This window comes from Orycteropus afer, unplaced genomic scaffold (assembly GCF_000298275.1).
Source record: "Orycteropus afer afer isolate SDZICR_OR568_19922 unplaced genomic scaffold, OryAfe1.0 scaffold00197, whole genome shotgun sequence".
Classification (NCBI taxonomy): Eukaryota; Metazoa; Chordata; class Mammalia; order Tubulidentata; family Orycteropodidae; genus Orycteropus; species Orycteropus afer.
This window is the reverse complement of record NW_006921784.1, coordinates 579897-599795: the sequence shown is the minus strand read 5'-3', so window position 1 is coordinate 599795 and position 19899 is coordinate 579897. Positions and strand designations below refer to the sequence as shown.

Below are 19899 nucleotides of genomic sequence, written 5' to 3'. Positions count from 1 at the left end.
TTCCAGTTTGTCCCTGGGATAGTATTGCAGGTAGGCCACACCCCTGGGGAAACTCCCCCTAGGCCGACCGGCCGCTTAGAATGCAGTCATGTGATCCATCATGGGAACCACCACTCACAACTGGAGTCCAGCCAAGTTGACACATCTTCAACTATCACACTCTGTAAACTTTCACCCAAATCACAATAAAAATTAAAAAAAATGCATTAGAAAAAAGAACTCTTGCTTTGAACATCATGCTCTTTTGCAGATCTAAATGGGTTCAGACCGACAACATCAACTACAAAGGTTAGACAGGAAACTTAGGAGGCAATGCATTTGTGTCAATGGTGGAGGAACAACTCAGAACAGGAGAGTGCGAACGGTTGTCCAACCTGAAGAATGTCATTAATGTCACTGAATTGTACATGTGAAAAGTGTTGAAAGAGTGTACATTTTGCTGTATATACTGTCAACAACAGTAAAAAAAAACAACATGTCTTTTTTTTTTTCCCATTTAAATGAGTTTCCAGATAGCTAAAGCTAACGGTTTGGGATACCCACACATCTCCTGTTTTAGTGTATTTGGCATATTATTTTCCCAAAATGGATTCGCTTCTTCTCTGGATTCTTAAATGCAGGACACCTGCCTTTTCCAAGCGTCATCATCACACATGATTTTTGCCACATCTGCGCATCACCTGGAGGGGGTGGGACTGATGATTAACACAGTCAGCTGCTAACCAAAAGGTTGGAGGCTCAGGTTCACCCAGAGGCACCTGAGAATAAAGGTCTTGCAAGCCACTTCTGAAGAATGACCCCTTGCAAACCGTGTGGAGCAGAGTTCTGTTTGAATGCACATGGGGCTGTTTAGAGTCATAATCAACTCAACTGCAACTTAATCACTATGTATGACCCAGGCTGTTACTTACTAAAATTATCTTTCAACCAGCTCAATTTTTACCTAGATGGAATCATTTAAAAAGAAGCATTGTATTGCAACTTGATGTGCAAGCTGTATTTCTTCTCTAACAAACATGGAAAGAGATAGGTGTCATATTTTTTTAAATATTTTATAAATATTTATCTGTGTACCACCTAAAATCATCTTGAATGCCAGCAGCCAAACACACAGCACACACTTCAATGTGCACATTTAGCTGAAGGAGCGAGGAAGGGAGGGAGGAATGGGAACAGTCTTACAGTGAGAGAAGACCTGGGTTGAATCCTGACTTGGCCATTTATTATTGTACAAAAGAGGCCAAGCCACTTAAGTCTCTTAGCCTCAGGTTCCTCCTTTACAAAATGTGCATTATATAATACATCTCTCCCAGGGCAGCATGTGGCTTAATGTAGTGCTCAGCACACAGTAATCATTCAATATGCAGTTGTTGTTGTAGTAGTATGCCATCAAGTCGATTGCAACTGATATCAACGTCATGTGGCAAGGTAGAAGTGCCTCATTGGGTTTTTTTGGCTGCAATCTTTATGGAAGTATATCACCAGATCTTTTTCCCAGGGAGTCACTAGATGGGTTCAAGCCACCAGTCTTTTGGTTAGCAGCCAAGTGCTTGACCACCAGGGCTTCTAAGTCAGTAACCACGGGTGGTGGTTAGCTGGATTTAACTGTCTGTGGATGTACCAGAGTCCCCACCAGGTCTGGACTGAATGGAGTCCAGAAGTGCCTGTGGAATGAATGAATCCATTCACTTATGTCACTGTAACCACAGCAATGCTCTCATGTTGAGTGACACTTGTTATTGTTAGGTGCCATCGAGTCAGCTCTAACTCATAGCAACTGTACGTACAACAGAATGAAACACTGCTCAGTCTTGTGCCAGCCTCACAATCCTTGCTATACCTGAGCCCATCATTGCAGCCATCTCTTTGAGGGGCTTCCCCTTTTTCATTGACCCTCCACTTTACCAAGCATGACATCCTTCTCCAGGGAATGATCCCTTCTGACAACATGACCAAAGTAGGTGAGACGACGTCTGGCCATTCTTGCTTCTATGAGCATTCCGGCTGTACTACTTCCAAGGTAGATTTGTTAGTTCTTTTAGCAGTCCATGGTACTCTCAGCATTCTTCACCAGCACCACAACTCAAAACCATCAACTCTTCTTCAGTTTTCCTTATTCATTGTGAAGCTTTCATAGGCATGTGAGGTGACTGAAAATAGCATGGCTTGGGTTAGGTGCACCTTAGTCTTCAAAGAGACATCTTTGCTCTTCAGCACTTTAAAGAGGTCTTTTGCAGCAGATTTACCCAGTGCAAATATATCATCTGATTTCTTAACTGCTGCTTCCATTGGTATTGACTGTTGATCCAAGTAATATGAAATCTTTGACAACTTCAATCTTTTCTCCATTTATCATGATGCTGCTTGTTGGTCCAGTTGAGAGGATTTTCATTTTCTTCATGTTGAGAGGTAATCCATACTGCAGACTGATGTCTTTAATCTTCTCCAATAAGTGCTTCAAGTCAACCTCACTTTCAGCAAGCAAAGTTGTGTCGTCTGCATATCACAGGTTGTTAATGAGTCTTCCTCCAACCCTTATGCCATGTTCCTCTTCATGTACTCCAGCTTCTCGGATTATTTGCTCAGCATACAGTTGAATGCATATGGCCACAAGATACAACCCTGACACACTCCCTTCCTAATTTAAAGCCATGCAGTATCCCCTTGCTCTGTCTGAACAACAGCCTCCTAGTCTATGTACAGGTTCCTCATGAGCACAATGAAGTGTTCTGGAAGTGGCACGTACAGAATCGTTATCTCTGCACTGAAGGGCTGTGGACAGATTACTACCACGCACAGATGTTGCTGCTCGCCATCAAGTCTGTCTTGACTCACAACAACCCTATGCGACAGAGCAGAACTTCTCCACAGGGTTTCTTAGGCTGTAATCTTTACCAAAGCAGATCACCAGGTCTTTATTCTACAGAGCTGGATGGGTTTGAATCATTAACCTTTCTGTTAGTAGATGAGCGCTTAAATGGTGCACTACCAGGCTTCCGTAAGACAATACCTAATAGGAGCCCTGGTGGCACAATGGTTAAGTGCCACCACTCACTCGCCTATCAGTTTGTCCTACTGTGGTGGCTCGTACGTGGCTGTGATGCTGGAAGCTATGCTACCAGTTAGTCAAATACCAGCAGGGTCATTCACTTTCGAGGGGACAAATAAGGGTTTGGGGTAGTAACTCAAGATTCTAATTTGTACAGGTACACTGACAATAGCAGGCTAGGGAAATAAAGAAATAAAAGTAAGAATACATCAGATTAGTATACAACAAATAAGAACCAAGACAATACTGCTGTTATTTTTAAGTGTAGCCAAGAAATTTGGAAGACAGCTGTCTAGCCAAATGACTGGAAGAGATCCATATTTATGCCCATTCCAAAGAAAGGTGAAACAACAGAATGAGGAAATTATTCAGCAATATCATTAACATCACACACAAGTAAAATTTTGCTGAAGATAATTCAAAAGTGGTGGAGCAGGGTTTTTTTTTTTTTGCCAAAATTACAAATATGTTCGGTTAATTAGAAAACAATGTGCACTTCAGTTCATTTAATGTAAAATGTGCATTTAGGTACACTTTCATTGTCAGTGATGGAAAAATTCCTAATCTCTTCTGTCAGTAAGGAATAGTGTGGACTTTCTTCAATTCAACCTGATGAAATGCAAAAAAATACATTACGTTATCCAAGTACTCTTTGTTTTGCATAGATGGGAAAGATCCACATTTATGCTTAGATTGAGTTATCAAAGGGTAGTTACTGTCAGTAAGGTACATGTTTAAGCAACTACACCTAGTTTCACACAATGGGAATAATTCACATGTATTCTTTGATTGAGTTAACAAAGCTTTGTTACTCCCATTCAGGTACATGAAGTCAAAAGTAATTTGCATGTTATTGTTTTTAAAGGATGATAAAGTTCCTAATACACTTAGTTATTTACACCAAAAAAATAAAAAAATTGTTGGAGCAGCGCATCAACAGGGAACTGCCAGAGACTCAAGCTGGATTATTCAGAAGAGGACATGGAACAAGGGATATCATTACTGATGTCACATGGATCCTAGCTAAAAGCAGAGAATACCAGAAAGATGTTTGCTTGTGTTTTGTTGACTATGCAAAAGTATTCAACTGTATGGATCATAACAAATTATGGATAGCATTGTGAAGGATGGGAATTCCAAAATATTTAATTGTGCTCACGAGGAACCTATGCATAGACCAACAGGCAGGCATTTGAACAGAACAAGGGAACAGCACATGGTTTAAAATCAGGAAAGGTGTGTGTCAGGGTTGTATCCTTTCATCATACTTATTCAATCTGTATGCTGAGCAAATAACCCTAGTAGCTGGACTACATGAAGAATAATGCAGTAGCAGGGTTGGAGGAAGACTCATTAACAACCTTCAGTAAGCAGATGACACAATCTTGCTTGCTCAAAGTGAAGAGGACTTGAGGTACTTACTGATGAAGATCAAAGACTACAGTCTTCAATATGGATTACACCTCAACATAAAAGAAAAAAAAATCCACATCACTGCACACCAGGCAACATTACCATAAACAGAGAAAAAGACTGAAGTTGTCAGGGATTTCATTGTACTTGGATCCACAATCAACACCCATGGAAGCAGCAGCCAAGAAGTCAAACAATGTATTGCATTGGGCAAATGTGCTGCCAAAGATCTCTTTAAGTGTCAGAAAGCAAAGATGCCACTTTGAAGACTAAGGTGCACCTGACCCATGCCATGATATCTTCAATCACCTCATATGCATGTGAAAGTTGAATAATGAATAAGGAAAAATCAAAGAATTGATGCCTTTGAATTATGGTGTTAGTGAAGAAAATTAAATAGACCATGGACTGCCAGAAAGACAAATAAATCTGTCTTGGAAGAAGCACAGCCAGAATGCTCCTTAGAAGTAAGACTCTGTCCCATGTACATGGACATGTTATCAGGAGGGACCAGTCCCTGGAGAAGGACATCATGCTTGGTAAAGCAGCGGGTGAGAGAACAGGAGGAAGACCCTCAATAAGACGTGTTGACACAGTGGCTGCAACAATGGGCTCAGACAACACCGACCCTGAGGATGAGGCAGGACCAGGCAGTGCTTCGTCCTGCTGTACATCGAGCTGCTATGAGTTGGAACTGACTCAGCAGCACCTAAGAAGAGCAACAACAAACTGCAGAGAGGTAGGAGGTGTCCACCTGCATTTCTTGAACTGTGAAAACACTCTCTGCAGTCTGAGCCTCTGCAGGCTTTCTGAGGAGTAAAATACATGGATGCTGCCTTCTGCTGGTCTATCTGGAGGTCCTCTGTCCTCACTGCCTGGTTCTCCTGTGTTCTAGAGAATTGCAGTTACCAGCAAAGGACACTTCTGGTTAAGCTCTGCACCCAGAGCTTCCTTCAAGCCCTCAGAGCTGTGCAGTCCCCGAAGTGACAAAGTGCACACCAGGCTCTGCTACATACAGTCACCGTTGGTCCTACAATGCTGTAGGTATCTGCTTACATACCTATCTCCCTGCAATGGACTGGGAGCCACTTGAGGGCAGGTACTGTGTTAATCTATTATTATACCCAGCAGCTAGCACAGAGCTGGGCTCTTGGATGAGGACTCCTGTGGCGTTTGGGGAGAAGGAAGGGACCAAGCCAAGAGAAAAGAAAAGACACTAATGTCTGCTAAGCACAGGTGAGATGCCTGGTACCCTCTGCTGGACACACTAGCATGCAGGATGTCCTTCAGTCCTCACTCTGATCTTGGACATGAGCATCACTGGACCAGCTTTTAGAAGATGACATTTGAGGTTCAGAGAGATGAGCTGACTTGACTAAATGCACAGAGCATGTCAGGGCAGAGCCAGGATGAGGTGCTGGTCCTGCCACTGCCAAGCCTGGCTCTGTCCATGGAATTGGAGGTGCTGGCAGGTGGAGGTGCCACTTCTTCCAGGCACTGGTCTGGACAACAGCTCTGGTCACAGGCCTGGTCATTCCCCTTCCTCACTCCTTTTTCAGTCCAGTTTGTTCATCAAAGCTTTTCACGTGGAGCCTTTTACTTTCAAGTGTCCCCTGGGAACCCCTGTGAGATGGAGCCTCACCCAACATCTCTCTTTTGTGGCTTCAGACTTCCTTCCCCTCCTCCAGGAGACTGAACCAATGGACTGGCTAGGCAAGGCTTCCCCAAGTTCTCTCAGCCACCCCTGGCATGCACTGCCCCTGGTCACCTGGGCTCCATGTGGGCTGGCCCTATTAGCCCACCGTGGAGGCACTCGGCAAACATACCTTACATAAAACCAAAAAACCAAACTCAGTGCTATTGAGTGAATTCTGACTCACAACAACCTCTTTTGTGTTTCCAAGGCTGTAAATCTTTATAGAGGCAGACTACCTCATCCTTCTTCCATGGAGTGGCTGGTGGGTTCAAACCACTGAACTTCTGGTTAACAGACAAGTAGTGCCTCTCTAGTGAGAACTCCTGGACCTTAGATAAGAAGTTATAAATTAGCCAGAATGCCTCCAAGCATTTTGGTTGATTGAATGTTCTCATTAAATCAGAGCTAATCAGAAAACCCTAGGGAAAAATCACCTTTTTCTGTTATTTTTTTAACCCAACATCTGAGTTCATATGACTGTCTCCATCAGTCCAGCACAATGGACATAACAGACTCTCTCCTCTGCTCACTGAAGACTTTGCAGCATCCTGCCTGGGGTGTCTGGGGCTGGCAGTATCAACATCGAGGGAAAAGGGAGTGACACATGGCATCAGCTCTTCTGTGCCACTCTCTACAAGATGCTGTCTGCTTCCAATCCTAGCTCTGTCTCTTTTGCCTCAAAGTCAAGATCCTGAAAGCACTGCAACTGTGAATTCCCTGTCCCTCCCTTCCGGACACGTGAGTTCTAGTCTACAGCAAGCATCCGTGGTGTGCCTGGTCGTGCTCATGCCACGTGAGCTGTGGGGATCATAGCAGTGAAAGACCAGCCCTAGACCTCCCAAAGCCAACATCCATTCCAGGAGGGGATAGGGATGGTGGAAGAGTTTGACATCCATGTGTGACCATTGCAATAGGTGAAAAGACAAGCAGGAGGCGGGGGCAGCGGCAGGAGTGTTGTAGGATACGGTCATTATTTTACATAAGATGGTCAGAAGAGGTCCCACTAGACCTGAAGGAGGTGAGGGAATATTGTTGTTGTTGTTGTTATGTGCTGTTGAGTCAGCCCCGACTCATAGGGACCCCTCCTTGGGCTGCCAAGGCAGTATCACTACAGAAGTAGATTGCCCAACCTTCCTTCCGAGGAGTGGCTAGTGGGTTTGAACCACCAGCCTTCTGGTTAGCAGTCAAGTGCCTTAGGCACTATGCTACCAGGTGAGGGAGTGAGTCCTCCTCAAATGTGGTGGAAGCAGTTCCAGGCTGAAGGGACCAGCAGTACGAAGCCCTGGGCTGAGAAGGTGCTTGGTGTGTTGGAGGGGCAACCAGGAGAGATGGTACAATTGGGATGAGTGACCAAGACCAGGGAAAGGCAGTGTGGTGGATAGTTACAGAGAGTCGCCATGTTCTAGGCACTGAGAAGACACAGAGTAGACAAGACAGGGGCTGGTCCTGCCCTCACAGAGCCTACAGGGGGCTTCACAGGGCAGTCAGGGAGACTGACAACAAGCAACTATACCAAAACCAATCTCACTGCCATCAAGTGGCTTCTGACTCATAAAGACCCCCACTGGGTTTCCAAGGTGGTAAATCTTTACGGAAGTAAAGATCTGCCTTCTCTGGAGTAGCTAGTAGGTTTGAACCACCAACCTTCTGATTACCAGGCAAACGTCTTAGGCACTGTGCCACCAGAGGTCCCTGACGGCAAGGAAGTAAGGCAAATAAACAGCCCAAAATTACAGAGCCTGGAAAGGGCTCTGAAGAAAACAAACAGGACTCGTGACAGGACAGTGTGGCTGCTGCAGGGAAGCTGCAGACAGGCGTCAGGGAGGGTCTCTGAGGAGGTGACCCTGGAGCCAGAACTGAAAAGGAGGACATGTAAATGTTCCTCTGTACACAGTAGTTGGTCTGTCTCACACCAGCCCTCTGAGGTACGTTTCACCATTAGCACCACTTTACAGGGAGGGGAGGTGACTTCCCAGAAGTCACACACACTGTAATTAAGTAGTGAAGTGGGATCCAGCCTGAGTCTCTGTGACCCAAAGCCTCAACTTTTTTTTTTTTTTTTTTTTTAAGTAACTTCTCTACTTCCTGGCTTGCTCTGGGTCTGGGGGAACGTCCTCCACCACCCCACCCCCACTCTTAAGCCAATGCATGAACACAAGCCACTTTCACGGCCTGGAACGAGGTCACAGATCTGCTTGGCCTGTGAGGTGAGGCCCCCAGGTTCAGCACCAGCTCTGATCTCAGCATCATCAGGGCCTTGGGAAGCTGCCTGGTCTTCCCCAGGGCTTGGCTACCTCAGTGGGGAAGGGGCTAGTGAAGCCCACCTCACAGGGCCGGGTGAGCACTCAGTGGCAAGTCTGGCTGGTAATGAGGGCTCCACAAACAGCAGTTTCCTCTGCCCCTTTCATCCTCTCTCAACAGCTGGTAAAGGGGGTGAGTTATTGCCAAGGGCAAGTTGAGTGCCAAGACCCGTTTACAGCTACATGATGAGTTTCCTGGACCATGGGCACTTACGCCTTTAGAGGCATATACACCCGCATGCACACACAGACATACACACAATACATATATACCAAACCAAACCAAATCTGTTGTCATTGAGTTGATTCTGACTCATGGTAACTCTACGGCTGTCAGAGTACAACTTGCTCCACAGGGTTTTCAAAACTGTGACCTTTTGGAAGCAGATCAGCTGGCTTTTCTTCTGTGGCACTCTGGGTGGCCTTGAACTGACAACCTTAATGTTAACACTCAATCTCTTCATAGTTTATGCCACCAGGGACTCCACATATGCACACACATGTACATAAATGCATGCGCATAACGTTACATGTTATGACTGTGTTGGTATAAAACCAACAACCAAACCAAACTCACTGCTGCCAAGCCAATTCTGACTCATAGTGAACCCCACTGGATTTCTGAGGCAGTAAATCTTCATGGAAGTAGATTGCCCCATCTTCTTTCCACAGAATGGCTGGCGTTGAACCACCAACCTTCTGGTTAGTAGGCAAACGCCTTAGGCACTGCACCACCAGAGCTCCTTGCATTGGCATAAAGACAAATGAATTACTATTATTAATAATAGGAGCTCTGGTAGCATAGTGCCTGAGGCACTTGACTGCTAACAAGAAGGCTGGCGGTTCAAACCCACCAACCACTCCTTGGAAGGAAGGTTGGGCAATCTACTTCCGTAGTGATACTGCCTCAGAAACCCAAGAGGGGTCGCTATGAGTCGGGTCTGACTCAACGGCACATAACAACAACAACAATATGTGTTATTACTATTGTTATTAGTTGTCACTGAGTCACTTCCGACTCACGATGGCCCCATGTGTGCAAAGTAGAGCTTTGCTCCATAGGATTTTCAAGGTTCTGAAATTTTGGAAGCAGATCATCAGGTTTATCTTCCGAGGTGCCTCTGAGTAACTTCAAACCACCAACCTTTTGGCTAGTAGTTAAGTGCTTAACTGTTTGTGCCACTTAATTATTTTATAGCATGGAATATAGCCATTCAGTTTCAGCAGCCAATTTTCTCACAAGTAGACCACCACATCCTTCTTTCTAGTTTGTCTGAGTCTGGAAGCTCCCATGAGACCTATCTGCCATCGATAAACCTGCTGGTATTTGAAATAGCAGTGGTGGAGCTTCCAATGTCACAGTAACATGGAAGCCACCAGAGTGCACAAACTGACAGAAGAATGACCACAGTGCAAAACAGCTGTAGTACTACATTAACAGGGAACTGTCACAGACTCAAGCCAGATTCAGAAGACGGTGTGGGACCATGGATATCATTGCTGCTATCTGCTGGCTCTTGGCTAAAAGCAGAGAATATGAGAAAGATTTTTACCTGTGCTTTACTGATTATAAGGAGCTCTGGTGACATAGTGCCTAGTGCATTTGACTGCTAATCAGTAGATTGGCAGTTCAAACCCACCAGCCACTCTGCAGAAGGAAGGATGGGCAATCGACTTCTACAACGATTTACCACCTCAGAAACCCAAAGGGGGTCGCTATGAGTCAGAATAGACTTGATGGCAGTGAGTTTGGTTTTTTGGGTTTTTATTGATTATGCAAAGGCATTCAACTATGTGGATCATAACAAATCATAGATAACATTGCTAAGAATGGGAATTCCAGAACACTTAACTGTGAATCATGCCAAATCCCACAATCTCTTTATTCCAGCTTGATGTCTCAATATCCCCTCTAAATGCCCTCTCCCACTAATCCAATCCATCACCAAGTGCTGTGTTTAGTTGCTAAACACCTCCAGATTCTGCCCTCTTCCCAGGGACAGGCAGCTGCTCTCTCTCCTGGCCACCTTCCTACCATGTCCATGTCTCCATACCTGGCTGAACGTTTCAGAACAGGAACCTGACCATACCACAAACCTGACTACAGCCTAGAATGCTTCTCATTGCTCCAGAGTGAAACCAAAGTCTTTTCATAACCCACAGAGACCTCTCCAGTCTGAGTCCAGATGACCTCTCTAACCTTGCCTTGCTTCATGCTTCCAAGCCCTTGGTCATATCTAACTGTGTTCATTAATTGCCAGGATCCCAGAGAAATTAGGTTTGCCTAATCTGGTGGTGTTAGTGGCTAAGACACTTGCCTGCTAACCAGACGGCTGGCGGTTCAAACCCACCAGCCACTCCTCGGAAGGAAGGTTGGGCAATCCTACTTCCATAGTGATACTGCCTCGGAAACCCAAGGAGGGGTCGCTATGAGTCGGGGCTGACTCAACGGCACATAACAACAACAACAATCTGGTGGTGTAGTGCCTAAGGCATTTGACCGCTGCCCAGAAAGCTGGCAGTTTAAACCCACCAACCACTCCTTGGAAGGAAGACTGGGCAATCTACTTCTGCAGAGAAACTGCCTCGGAAACCCAAGGAGGGATTACTACGAGTCAAAATTGACTCAACAACAGTGAAAGTAAAGCACACCATCAGAGCACCACACTCTGTCATCTCAGGTTCATTGTATATGTATATGTTTGTCTGTTAGCTTGTTCATCATCTCTCCCTCTAAGACATAAGCCATGTCAGGCTGCCTCACTGCTGTATAGAATGATCCCCAGTACACAGTAGGTGCTCAGTGTGTTTACTGAATGCATGGACACATGAATGAGTGAACATCTAAACTAATGAAAACACACAAATGTGTATTCACGCTCATCTCTGCACTCAGAGCCTTGAACAGCCTCTGCCATGGCTTTTTATGCAACTGACAAGGACATATTCCAAAATCTAAGCTGGACTCAGTCTCCTGGTGACCCTTGCTCCCTTACCTTCAGCCCCAGCTCCTTTCTTCTCAAAGGCTGCACACAGACACTCGAGCACCACGATATCATTGGAGCCTTCCACCCGGACCTCCTCATCCAGGACCCAGAAAAGGCCTTTGGCATCTTCAGCATGATCTCCAGCTGGTAAGCGAACCTGGGGTGGTGGGGGGAGACCCAGGATGCATTAAGACACTCTGATCCTTGATGGAGGCCAATTCCTGAACTGTTTTTCCCATCGATAGGGATTTAAACTCACTGCTGTCAAGTTGGATCCGACTCACAGCAACCCCTCCTTGGGTTTCTGAGGTGGTATCACTATGGAAGTAGATTTGCCCAACCTTCCTTAAGGGGACCCAAATCCCAAGGACCATGACTCAGAACAAAGCTGCCCAGACCAATGTTCCTGCTCACTCCCAAATGCCCAGTGTCAAAACCAAAAAATGGAACAACTTCTCCACTATAAGGGGTCCAAATCCTTCCTCTGTCCTCCCTCCCTGTGTGACCTTAGGCAAGTCACTGCACCTCTCTGAGACTCTGTTTCCTCTTATATAAATAGATAATGGAAATATCTTCCTCAGAGGGCTGTGGTCAGGATGAATGAGTGTCAGGCAGGGAAAAGCACTCTGTAAGTCACACATTTCTAGATAACACACAGGGCGGCCCGTCTGTTTGTGCACAGTGAGATGTGAAAGGTTTGATTTCATCTACATCACTTGCTCTTAGAAGTCTTTTTATTTCTTTGAACTAAAATCTTGAAAAACTATAAGCACTCAAAGAACGTTTCAGAGGACAAGGTCAGCTTAATTCAAAGCTTTTAAATTTTAAATCTAGCTACGAGCTTCAGAGAGCTTCAATGCCAATCTTTTATTTTGTACATGGGAAGGAGCCCCGGTGGTGCAATGGTTAAGTGCTCAACTGCTAACTGAGAGGTTGGCAGTGTGAACCCACCCAGCTGCTCTGCAGGAGCCTGGCAACCTGCTCCAGCCCAGGAGACCCTACGGGGCAGTTCTATGCAATAACGTTGAGTCACTATGAGTCAAAAATCGACTTACTGGCACTAACAACATCAACAATGGGAAACAGAGAAAGGCTGGGGAGTTTAAGTGTCTTACATATTTGAGGGCTTGCTATGAGTTGGCCCAACCCAAAGCAGCATCAGGTGGTTATGCAGGAAATATAATGTGTAGGGTGACCCAACTTGCCCAGTTTTCCCAGGACCAGAAGGCTTCCCAGAACACTTGCTTTCCAGTGCTAAAGCCAGGAAATTCCCAGAAAACCAGGACAAGTGGGCACCCTAACTTAGAAATATTGGTACATATCCCTCAGAGGCCCAGAAAGGAGAAGGGAGATGTCCAGGGTCACACACAGAGTCAGAGCAGAACCAGAATTAGATGCCAGGTATCCTGGGCCTTCACCTTGGCCTTCTCTGTTGGACTTGAAATTGACCGCTGGCTGTTTGTCATAAGGTAAATGTTCCCAGCCACATACAGCCCAGTGGTCTTGGGGACATGCTGGCTGTTCCCTCCCCACATTGCCTAAGTCATTCCCTCAATCATGCCCCTTTCAAGGAGAGGCCCAGGTGAGGAAGTACAGTGGTAGGGAAACCAGCGAGAGAGATGCCAGGAAGAAGCAGGTGCACTGTGAACAGCCCACAGGCATTTGAACAAGGGAGCTTCCTGATGATAAGTACAGCCCACCATGAGCCGAGGGAAGGCTGGAAAACCACCCCTGAGCAGCAGGAGACAAGGACTGAGGAAAAGAATAGCCTATGACACCCAATGGCAGGAGAAATGCCACCTGTAGGACTCTGACTGTATGCCAAGCACCATGACAGGTGTTTCATGTACTCTCCTCCCCAACTTCCACAGCAACCCTAGAGGATATTATTATTTCTGTTTTGGAAATGAGAAAAATGGGGCTCAGAGAGACAAAGTGATTTGCCCAAGGTCACCAAGGTTGGATCCAGGCTTGACAGGATTCCCAGCCCAAGAACTTTCACACCAAGATGCAAGGGACCAAAAAAAAAAAAAAAAGAAAAAGAAAGAAGAAGAAGAAGTAGAAAGTCAAGTTAAATGGTCAAGGGCAGTGCTTAGAATGGCTTGAGCAAGAGGTGCAGGTCTGGGGTCAGCAAAGCAGGTTCTAGGGATGAGCAAGACTCAGACATCTCCCAACCTCAACTCTGTTTTCCCCAACTAGGCCAGGGACCTGAACCCATTATCACCTCCTCCTCTCCATTTCCCAAAGACCCAATTTCCACCAGGGTGCAGCATCTTTGTCTGAACACCTGATCTTTCCAGGTGACAGTGGCTGGCTGAGGTCACACCCACTGCTGAAGGCCCTTCAGCTCAGACCACAGGCTTCTCGTTGTGAGTCTAATTCTCAGGCATAGAGTGAGTCATAAAGCAGTGGCTGTCAACCTGAGGAGCCTGTCAACACCCCCTGACCAATCAGTGCAGGATCTGGGGATAGGTCCCAGGCATCCGTGTTTGCAGCAATTCCTGGGTGATCACAGGTACAGAAGGTACTGTGAACTAGTAACCGCAAGCTTCAAATCAGCTGATAGTTCACTAAAAAGGCCAGGTGGTATCTAAAAGTTAGTTTGCTGAGCCCCATGTTACCTGGGAGGGATTCTGATCTACAACTGCCACCGTGGTCCCTGGAGATGGTTCTGGAAGGTCAAACTGCACAGGAATGCTTTCCTGGAAAATCACAAGAGTTTAAGAGTTAGCTCCTTTAGTGATCTGCATGCAGTAGAAAATGCATGAAGGGGGAAGAAGAAGTGTGAGCATCCATCACCCTGTGGCCTTTGTATTTGAGAAAGAAGATTGTAGACCAACGTTTCAATAACATTCTGATATTGTCCACTTTCCAGGGTCATCAGCCATCACAGTGTGAGCTCTGTCACAAGCTGACAGTTCAGCTCAAACTTCCCTAACATTTCATGAGGACCTAATATGTGCTGGGCTGAGTGCTAGGCATTGGCGACAACAAACATAAATCATGGATAACAACATTTGTGTATAAAAATTCTCAGGAATGTCAACACAGCACTGTGCCCAAAGATGTTCATCACAGTGTTGTTTATAATAGCTTAAACTTGGAAACCACCAGATGTTCAAACAAAGGAGTGAAGACAGAATCACACATAACCACTGAAATGCGTGTTTACTGGGAGTCGTAAATGGAGCGAAGACATGTGAATAATATAACGCTGTGAAGAAAAGAGCAGACGGCCCAATTATGTACATATCCAGAAGGACTGCGAGTCAGCAGAGACGACAACGTATAGGAACGTTACCGGTGTAAAATACAGCAGATTGGTAACCGTGGGTGCCTCTGGTGACAGAGCTATCAGGAGACTGTGTCTTCTGCATCTTTACACTTATATGCACTTTTCAGTTTTTTAATAAAGAACATGTATTATTTTCATAATCTAAAATAAGTGAAATACTAGAGGGGGAAGAAAGATAGCTATTCCCATCTATTAAATGACCCATGCCACCAGTATTTCACATGCCAACAGGGTCACCCATGGTGGACAGGTTTTTGTGGAGCTTCCAGACTAAGGCAGACTAGGAAGAAAGGCCTGGCAATCTATTTCCCAAAATTCAGCCAATGGGCACCTTATGACATGGTCCAGCTCGCTGGCTTTGGACACATTGGCAGGAAGCATGAATTGCTAGAGGTGGCCATTGTGTTGATGAAGCAGAAGGCCAGTGAGGGTGAGAGAGACTGATGGGGAGATGGATTGGCAGAACAAACTTGCTGGCGAGCGTGAGGATGATGGAGACTGGGCAAGATTTCATCCCACAGTAGATGAGGTCCATAGGGCAACTTGATGGCAGCTTATCTATCTAACTAACAGACTATGTACGTCCTATCCTACCTCCTTCAAGGTCTGAACCATCCCTTTAGGGGGCAGTTCTCTACCCCCATCCGTATCCACACTCATTACAGAGTCATGCTGCAGCTCCTCTCAGCAAGAGGGGGAGCCCATTTCCCCTGCCCTTGAATCAGGGCTTAGCCACAGACTGGCATTGACCAGTCCTATGCAGCAGAAGTGACACTGTTCTGCTCTGTGCATAAGCCTCAAAGGGCCTTGCACACTTCTGCTTCCTCTTCTGGGGCCCTGCCTGGGAACAAGCCTGAGCTAGCCTGCTGGAGGAGGAGACGTTTGTTGAGCAGGGATGAGTCACTCCAGACAAGGCCTGCCTAGATCAGCTGATGGCCAGCCAACCCCTAGACACATGAGAGTCCAGCCATGATCATCAGAGTTATCTATCCAACCTACATCTCCCTGCAAGTGCAAGAACCACTCCAATCAAGACCAAACGAACTGCCCAGCCAACCTTGAGACCCAAAGAAACAGGATTATACTTGTAAATGACGATGGTTTGGAGTTGTTAATTATGCAGCATTATTGTGATGAATGATAACTGATGCAGGAGTATTGTTTCATTTTACATGTAAAGAAATTGAAGATCAGAGAGGGTAAGTGACTCTCCTGTGGCCACACAGCCAGTAAGTGGTAGAATTGAGATCAGGCTCCAGGTCTCATCACTGTTATTGGTTTGAGATTTATCCAAATCAATGCATTTGTTTCCACAAGTGTAGCCTCTGATTCTTTAAGAAATTGTATCAGTTTCAATACCCACCATCTTATTGATGAGCTGCATGGTTATTTCTAGTATTTTGTGCTTAGAATTTGCTGGAGTCAAAGTGGTCACCTTCAGGGTGGAAGGAGGGGCAGTAGTGATTGGAAGTGGTTATGAGGGGGGTGTCTGAGGTGCCAGTAAAGTTCTATTTTGACCCAAGGGGGAGGGGGTTGCATGAGTATGTCCATTTTGATAAATCCATTGCATTGTGCGGGAGCTCTGGTAGCATAGTGGCTAAGGCACTTGACTGCTAACCAGAAGGCTGGCAGTTCAAATCCACCAGCCACTCCTCGGAAGGAAGGTTAGGCAATCCTACTTCCGTAGTGATACTGCCTCGGAAACCCAAGGAGGGGTCGCTATGAGTCGGGGCTGACTCCACGGCAAATAACAACAACAACAACAACATTGCATTGTGCTGTATTCTTCTCAGTTATTCACTTTTCTGTATGAATGTTGTATTTTAACGTCATCTTTTTGTTGTTGTTTTAATGAGAAAAGAAGGGCTGGAAGGGACATGTTTACAGGTTCACATGCATGGATTGCCTAAGGTGCCTCCTAGAAGGGCAGCTGCTGGCATTGGCATCTGTCACATTTAGCTTGGTTAGACAACGCCATGTTGTGCTCCAAAGGGGGCATAAAATCCATTGTCTTCACCCAACAGCAGAGCACGACTGGCTTTCCATGTGAGTGGAGGTGCAGGCTGACTCTTAGGGAGCCTGTCCCTCTGCTGAGGTGGGCAAGGAGGCATAGGCCATCCTGCAACAGGACAGCCATGTGACCAGAGGCCTGGGAGCTCCAAATTCACTGCTGTTTGAGGACCGCAGGGTGTGGGGCATTGGGTGGAGTTTTGGCTGCAGAGGGCAATAGGGGAGCAGCTGAGCCTTGGGGACTGGCCAGGAGCTAGGCTTTGCTCAGTGGTGGGCCAAACAGGGGTGAGACTGAAGGTAGACCTGAATCCGACCCCTCCTCTTCCCAGCCTCAACCCCTCCACTGAGCCCTGGCAAAGCCCACTCTGCCCAGTCTCACCTCTCGGTACCGCTCCACCATGGAGACAAAGGTCCGCTGATAGAAAAGCAGCTGCAAGCGTTCGTGAGTATAATTATGACACAGTTCCTCAAAGGTCGCGGCACGGTCCTTACCCTGGTGCCGGGGGTTCTGAAAGCCTGGAGAATCCACCACCATGATGGAGGCCATGGAGAGGTGGTGGGAGGAGAAGGCTCTAGAAGAGAGCAGAGAAGCCCTGAGATGACGTGGAGTCTTAGAGCCCCACTGGTCCAAGCCTCCCACTCTCCCTCTGCACAGAGGGAAAAACTGAGGCAGCATACTGGGTGAACTTGGGGATCTAGCAGATCCATTAGGCTCACCACATACAGGCTGTGTGACCCTGGGCAAGTTGTTTAACATCTCTGAGCCTAGTTTCCCCAACTATAAAACAATGGTGAGGTGAGAAGGAAAATTCCAAGTGCTGCAGTAAGGACCGAAGGAGTTAAGGTATGAAGAATGCTCCCACAACACTCCAGAAATGTTACTTCCCTACCAGGAGGCCGAGTGGAGAAATGACTTGCTTGGTAGACTCTGAAGATAGTCAAACATAGCCCAGACCTTCACTCTGCAACTCTTGCCTTGGGAGAATCTCACTTAACCTCTCTGAGCCTCAAACGTCTCAGCCACAAAAGGTTAATGATGGAACCCAACAGAGGACTGATTGAAGGGTTGCATGTATTAAGGCCTCCATTACCCTGAACACCACAAGGTACTTCATGTGGTAAATGCTCGGCAAATGTTACCTGATACTACTATCACTAGCATCATCAGCTATAAGCTTTAGAGGGCCCTTAGTCTAAACGTGAACTCTTTTCCGTTATGTGCAAGTTTTTCCATTCATAGAAAACCAATTGCTATTGATTTGAATTCAACTCATGGTGACCCGATGCATGTCAAAGTAGAACTGTGCTCCATAGGGTTTTCAGGGGCTGATTTTTTTTTTTTAATTTTTTCTTTTTGCAGTGTTCCCTCCCCTCCCCTCCCACCCCTGCTAACCAGCAAAGAAAAGTATCCTTCCATATACAAACCTTTCCTTGACTTTTTATAATAACAAAATAATACAATATTTGTCCTTCTATGATTGACTTATTCAACTCAGCAGAATGTCCTCCAAGTTCATCCACGTTATGTGGTGTTTTGAAGATTCTACATTATTCTTCAGGGTTGCACAGTATTCCATTGTATGTATGTACCATAGTTTGGTTACCCATTCTTCTGTTGATGGGCACTTAGGTTGTTTCCATCTTCTTGCTCTTGTAAATAGTGCTATGGTGAACATGGGTGTGCAGTGGCTGATGTTTTGGAATTAGATCACCAGTCCTATCTGCTGAGGTCCCACCGGGTGGACTCGAACCCCCAACCTTTCCGGTTAGCAGCTGAGCACGTTAACCATTTGCACCAGCCAGGGACTCCTTCCTTTCTATAAAATGGGGTTGATAAGAACAGCTGCCACATAGACACGCACAAAGATTCAGTTGGATGATGCCTGGAAAGCCAGGTGCTCAGTAAAAGATGGTGGTGGGTACTGTCATTGGCAATACAGTGTATAAACATTTTACAGATGTGAGTTCCAAGCTCCCAGACCACAAGGCAGCCCGCTTTTGCTGGCTGAGGCTGCTTCCTTTGGCCAGCAGTTCATTTTCCAACCCCAGCACTCTGTCCTCAAAGCATGCATGATCCCCTTGGCTTCTAGATAATGTGTCTGTGGTCTTGGACAGCAATGACTCTAGCAGCAATTAAGGGAGTTGATTCTGTGTTCGCAACGACAACCCCTGGCTCTGTTGCTACGCACCCACCCCATCGCCTTGACAAGACTTCAGAGCTAATTATGCCTCCTGCTTCCCTGGAGGAGGGAGGGAAGCCCTTGCCTACCTCCTGGAAAGACCAGCCAGAATTGTTTAAAGGGCTTTAAAGAGTGTGGCTCAGGCTGGTAGAAGGCAGAGGCTCCTGTGTCTGCAGTTCCCCAGACACATTATGGAGATGCATTCCAGTCCACTCTGAAATCCCACTCCTCCTGCTCCCCATTGCCAGCAGGAAAATTTAGAAAAATAAATGGTTGAACGCAGTATGGTAGGTTATTCAGGGAAACTCGAAGGTGCAAGGTGGGGGTCCAGCATTGTGTTCCCATCCCACCTCCACCTCTCTGTGCCTCAATTTCCTCATCTGTAACATGGGCTGATGTTGGAGATGATACGAGGCAAGGTACACAATGAGTGAGGGTAAGGGCGTTCAGCAGAAGACTTCCTGCCTTCCCTGTGGGAGTCCTGATTTGATTCCCAGCCAGGGCCCCTTCTGTGCAGCCAGCCTCATATGTCAATGGAGATGCAATGATGCTGAACAGGTTTCAGTGGAGCTTTTAGACTAAGGGTAGGAAGAAAGGCCCGGTGATCGTCTTCCACAAACCAGCCAATGAAAACCCTATGGATCCCCAATGGAACAGTATAGAAAGTCCAGATATAGACCCATCCATCTATGGACAACTGATCTTTGACAAAGGTCTAAAGCCCATTAAATGGGGAAGAGACAGCCTCTTTAACAAATGGTGCTGGCAAAACTAGATATCTACCTGCAGAAAAATGAAACAAGACCCATACCTCACCCCATACACAAAAACAAACTCAAGCTGCATCAAAGACTTAAATGTAAAACCCAAAACTATAAAATTCATCAAAGATAAAATAGGGGCAAATCTGGGAGCCCTAATTTATGGCATAAATAGACTGTCAAGCATAACCCAGAATGCGCAGGAGAT

At 46.1% G+C, this 19899-nt stretch overlaps 1 protein-coding gene across 1 annotated transcript in view; it reads right to left on the bottom strand.

The window, feature by feature from the left end:
- MYO18B (myosin XVIIIB) overlaps positions 1-19899 on the bottom strand; it is a 368096-nt gene that overhangs the window by 266553 nt on the left and 81644 nt on the right. The window contains exons 13-15 of the mRNA XM_007947984.1: positions 17130-17322; positions 14067-14147; positions 11455-11602 (exon numbers count right to left, since the gene is read on the bottom strand). Coding sequence (XP_007946175.1) covers positions 11455-11602; positions 14067-14147; positions 17130-17322 — 422 coding nt within the window. The remainder of the gene's footprint in view (positions 1-11454; positions 11603-14066; positions 14148-17129; positions 17323-19899) is intronic.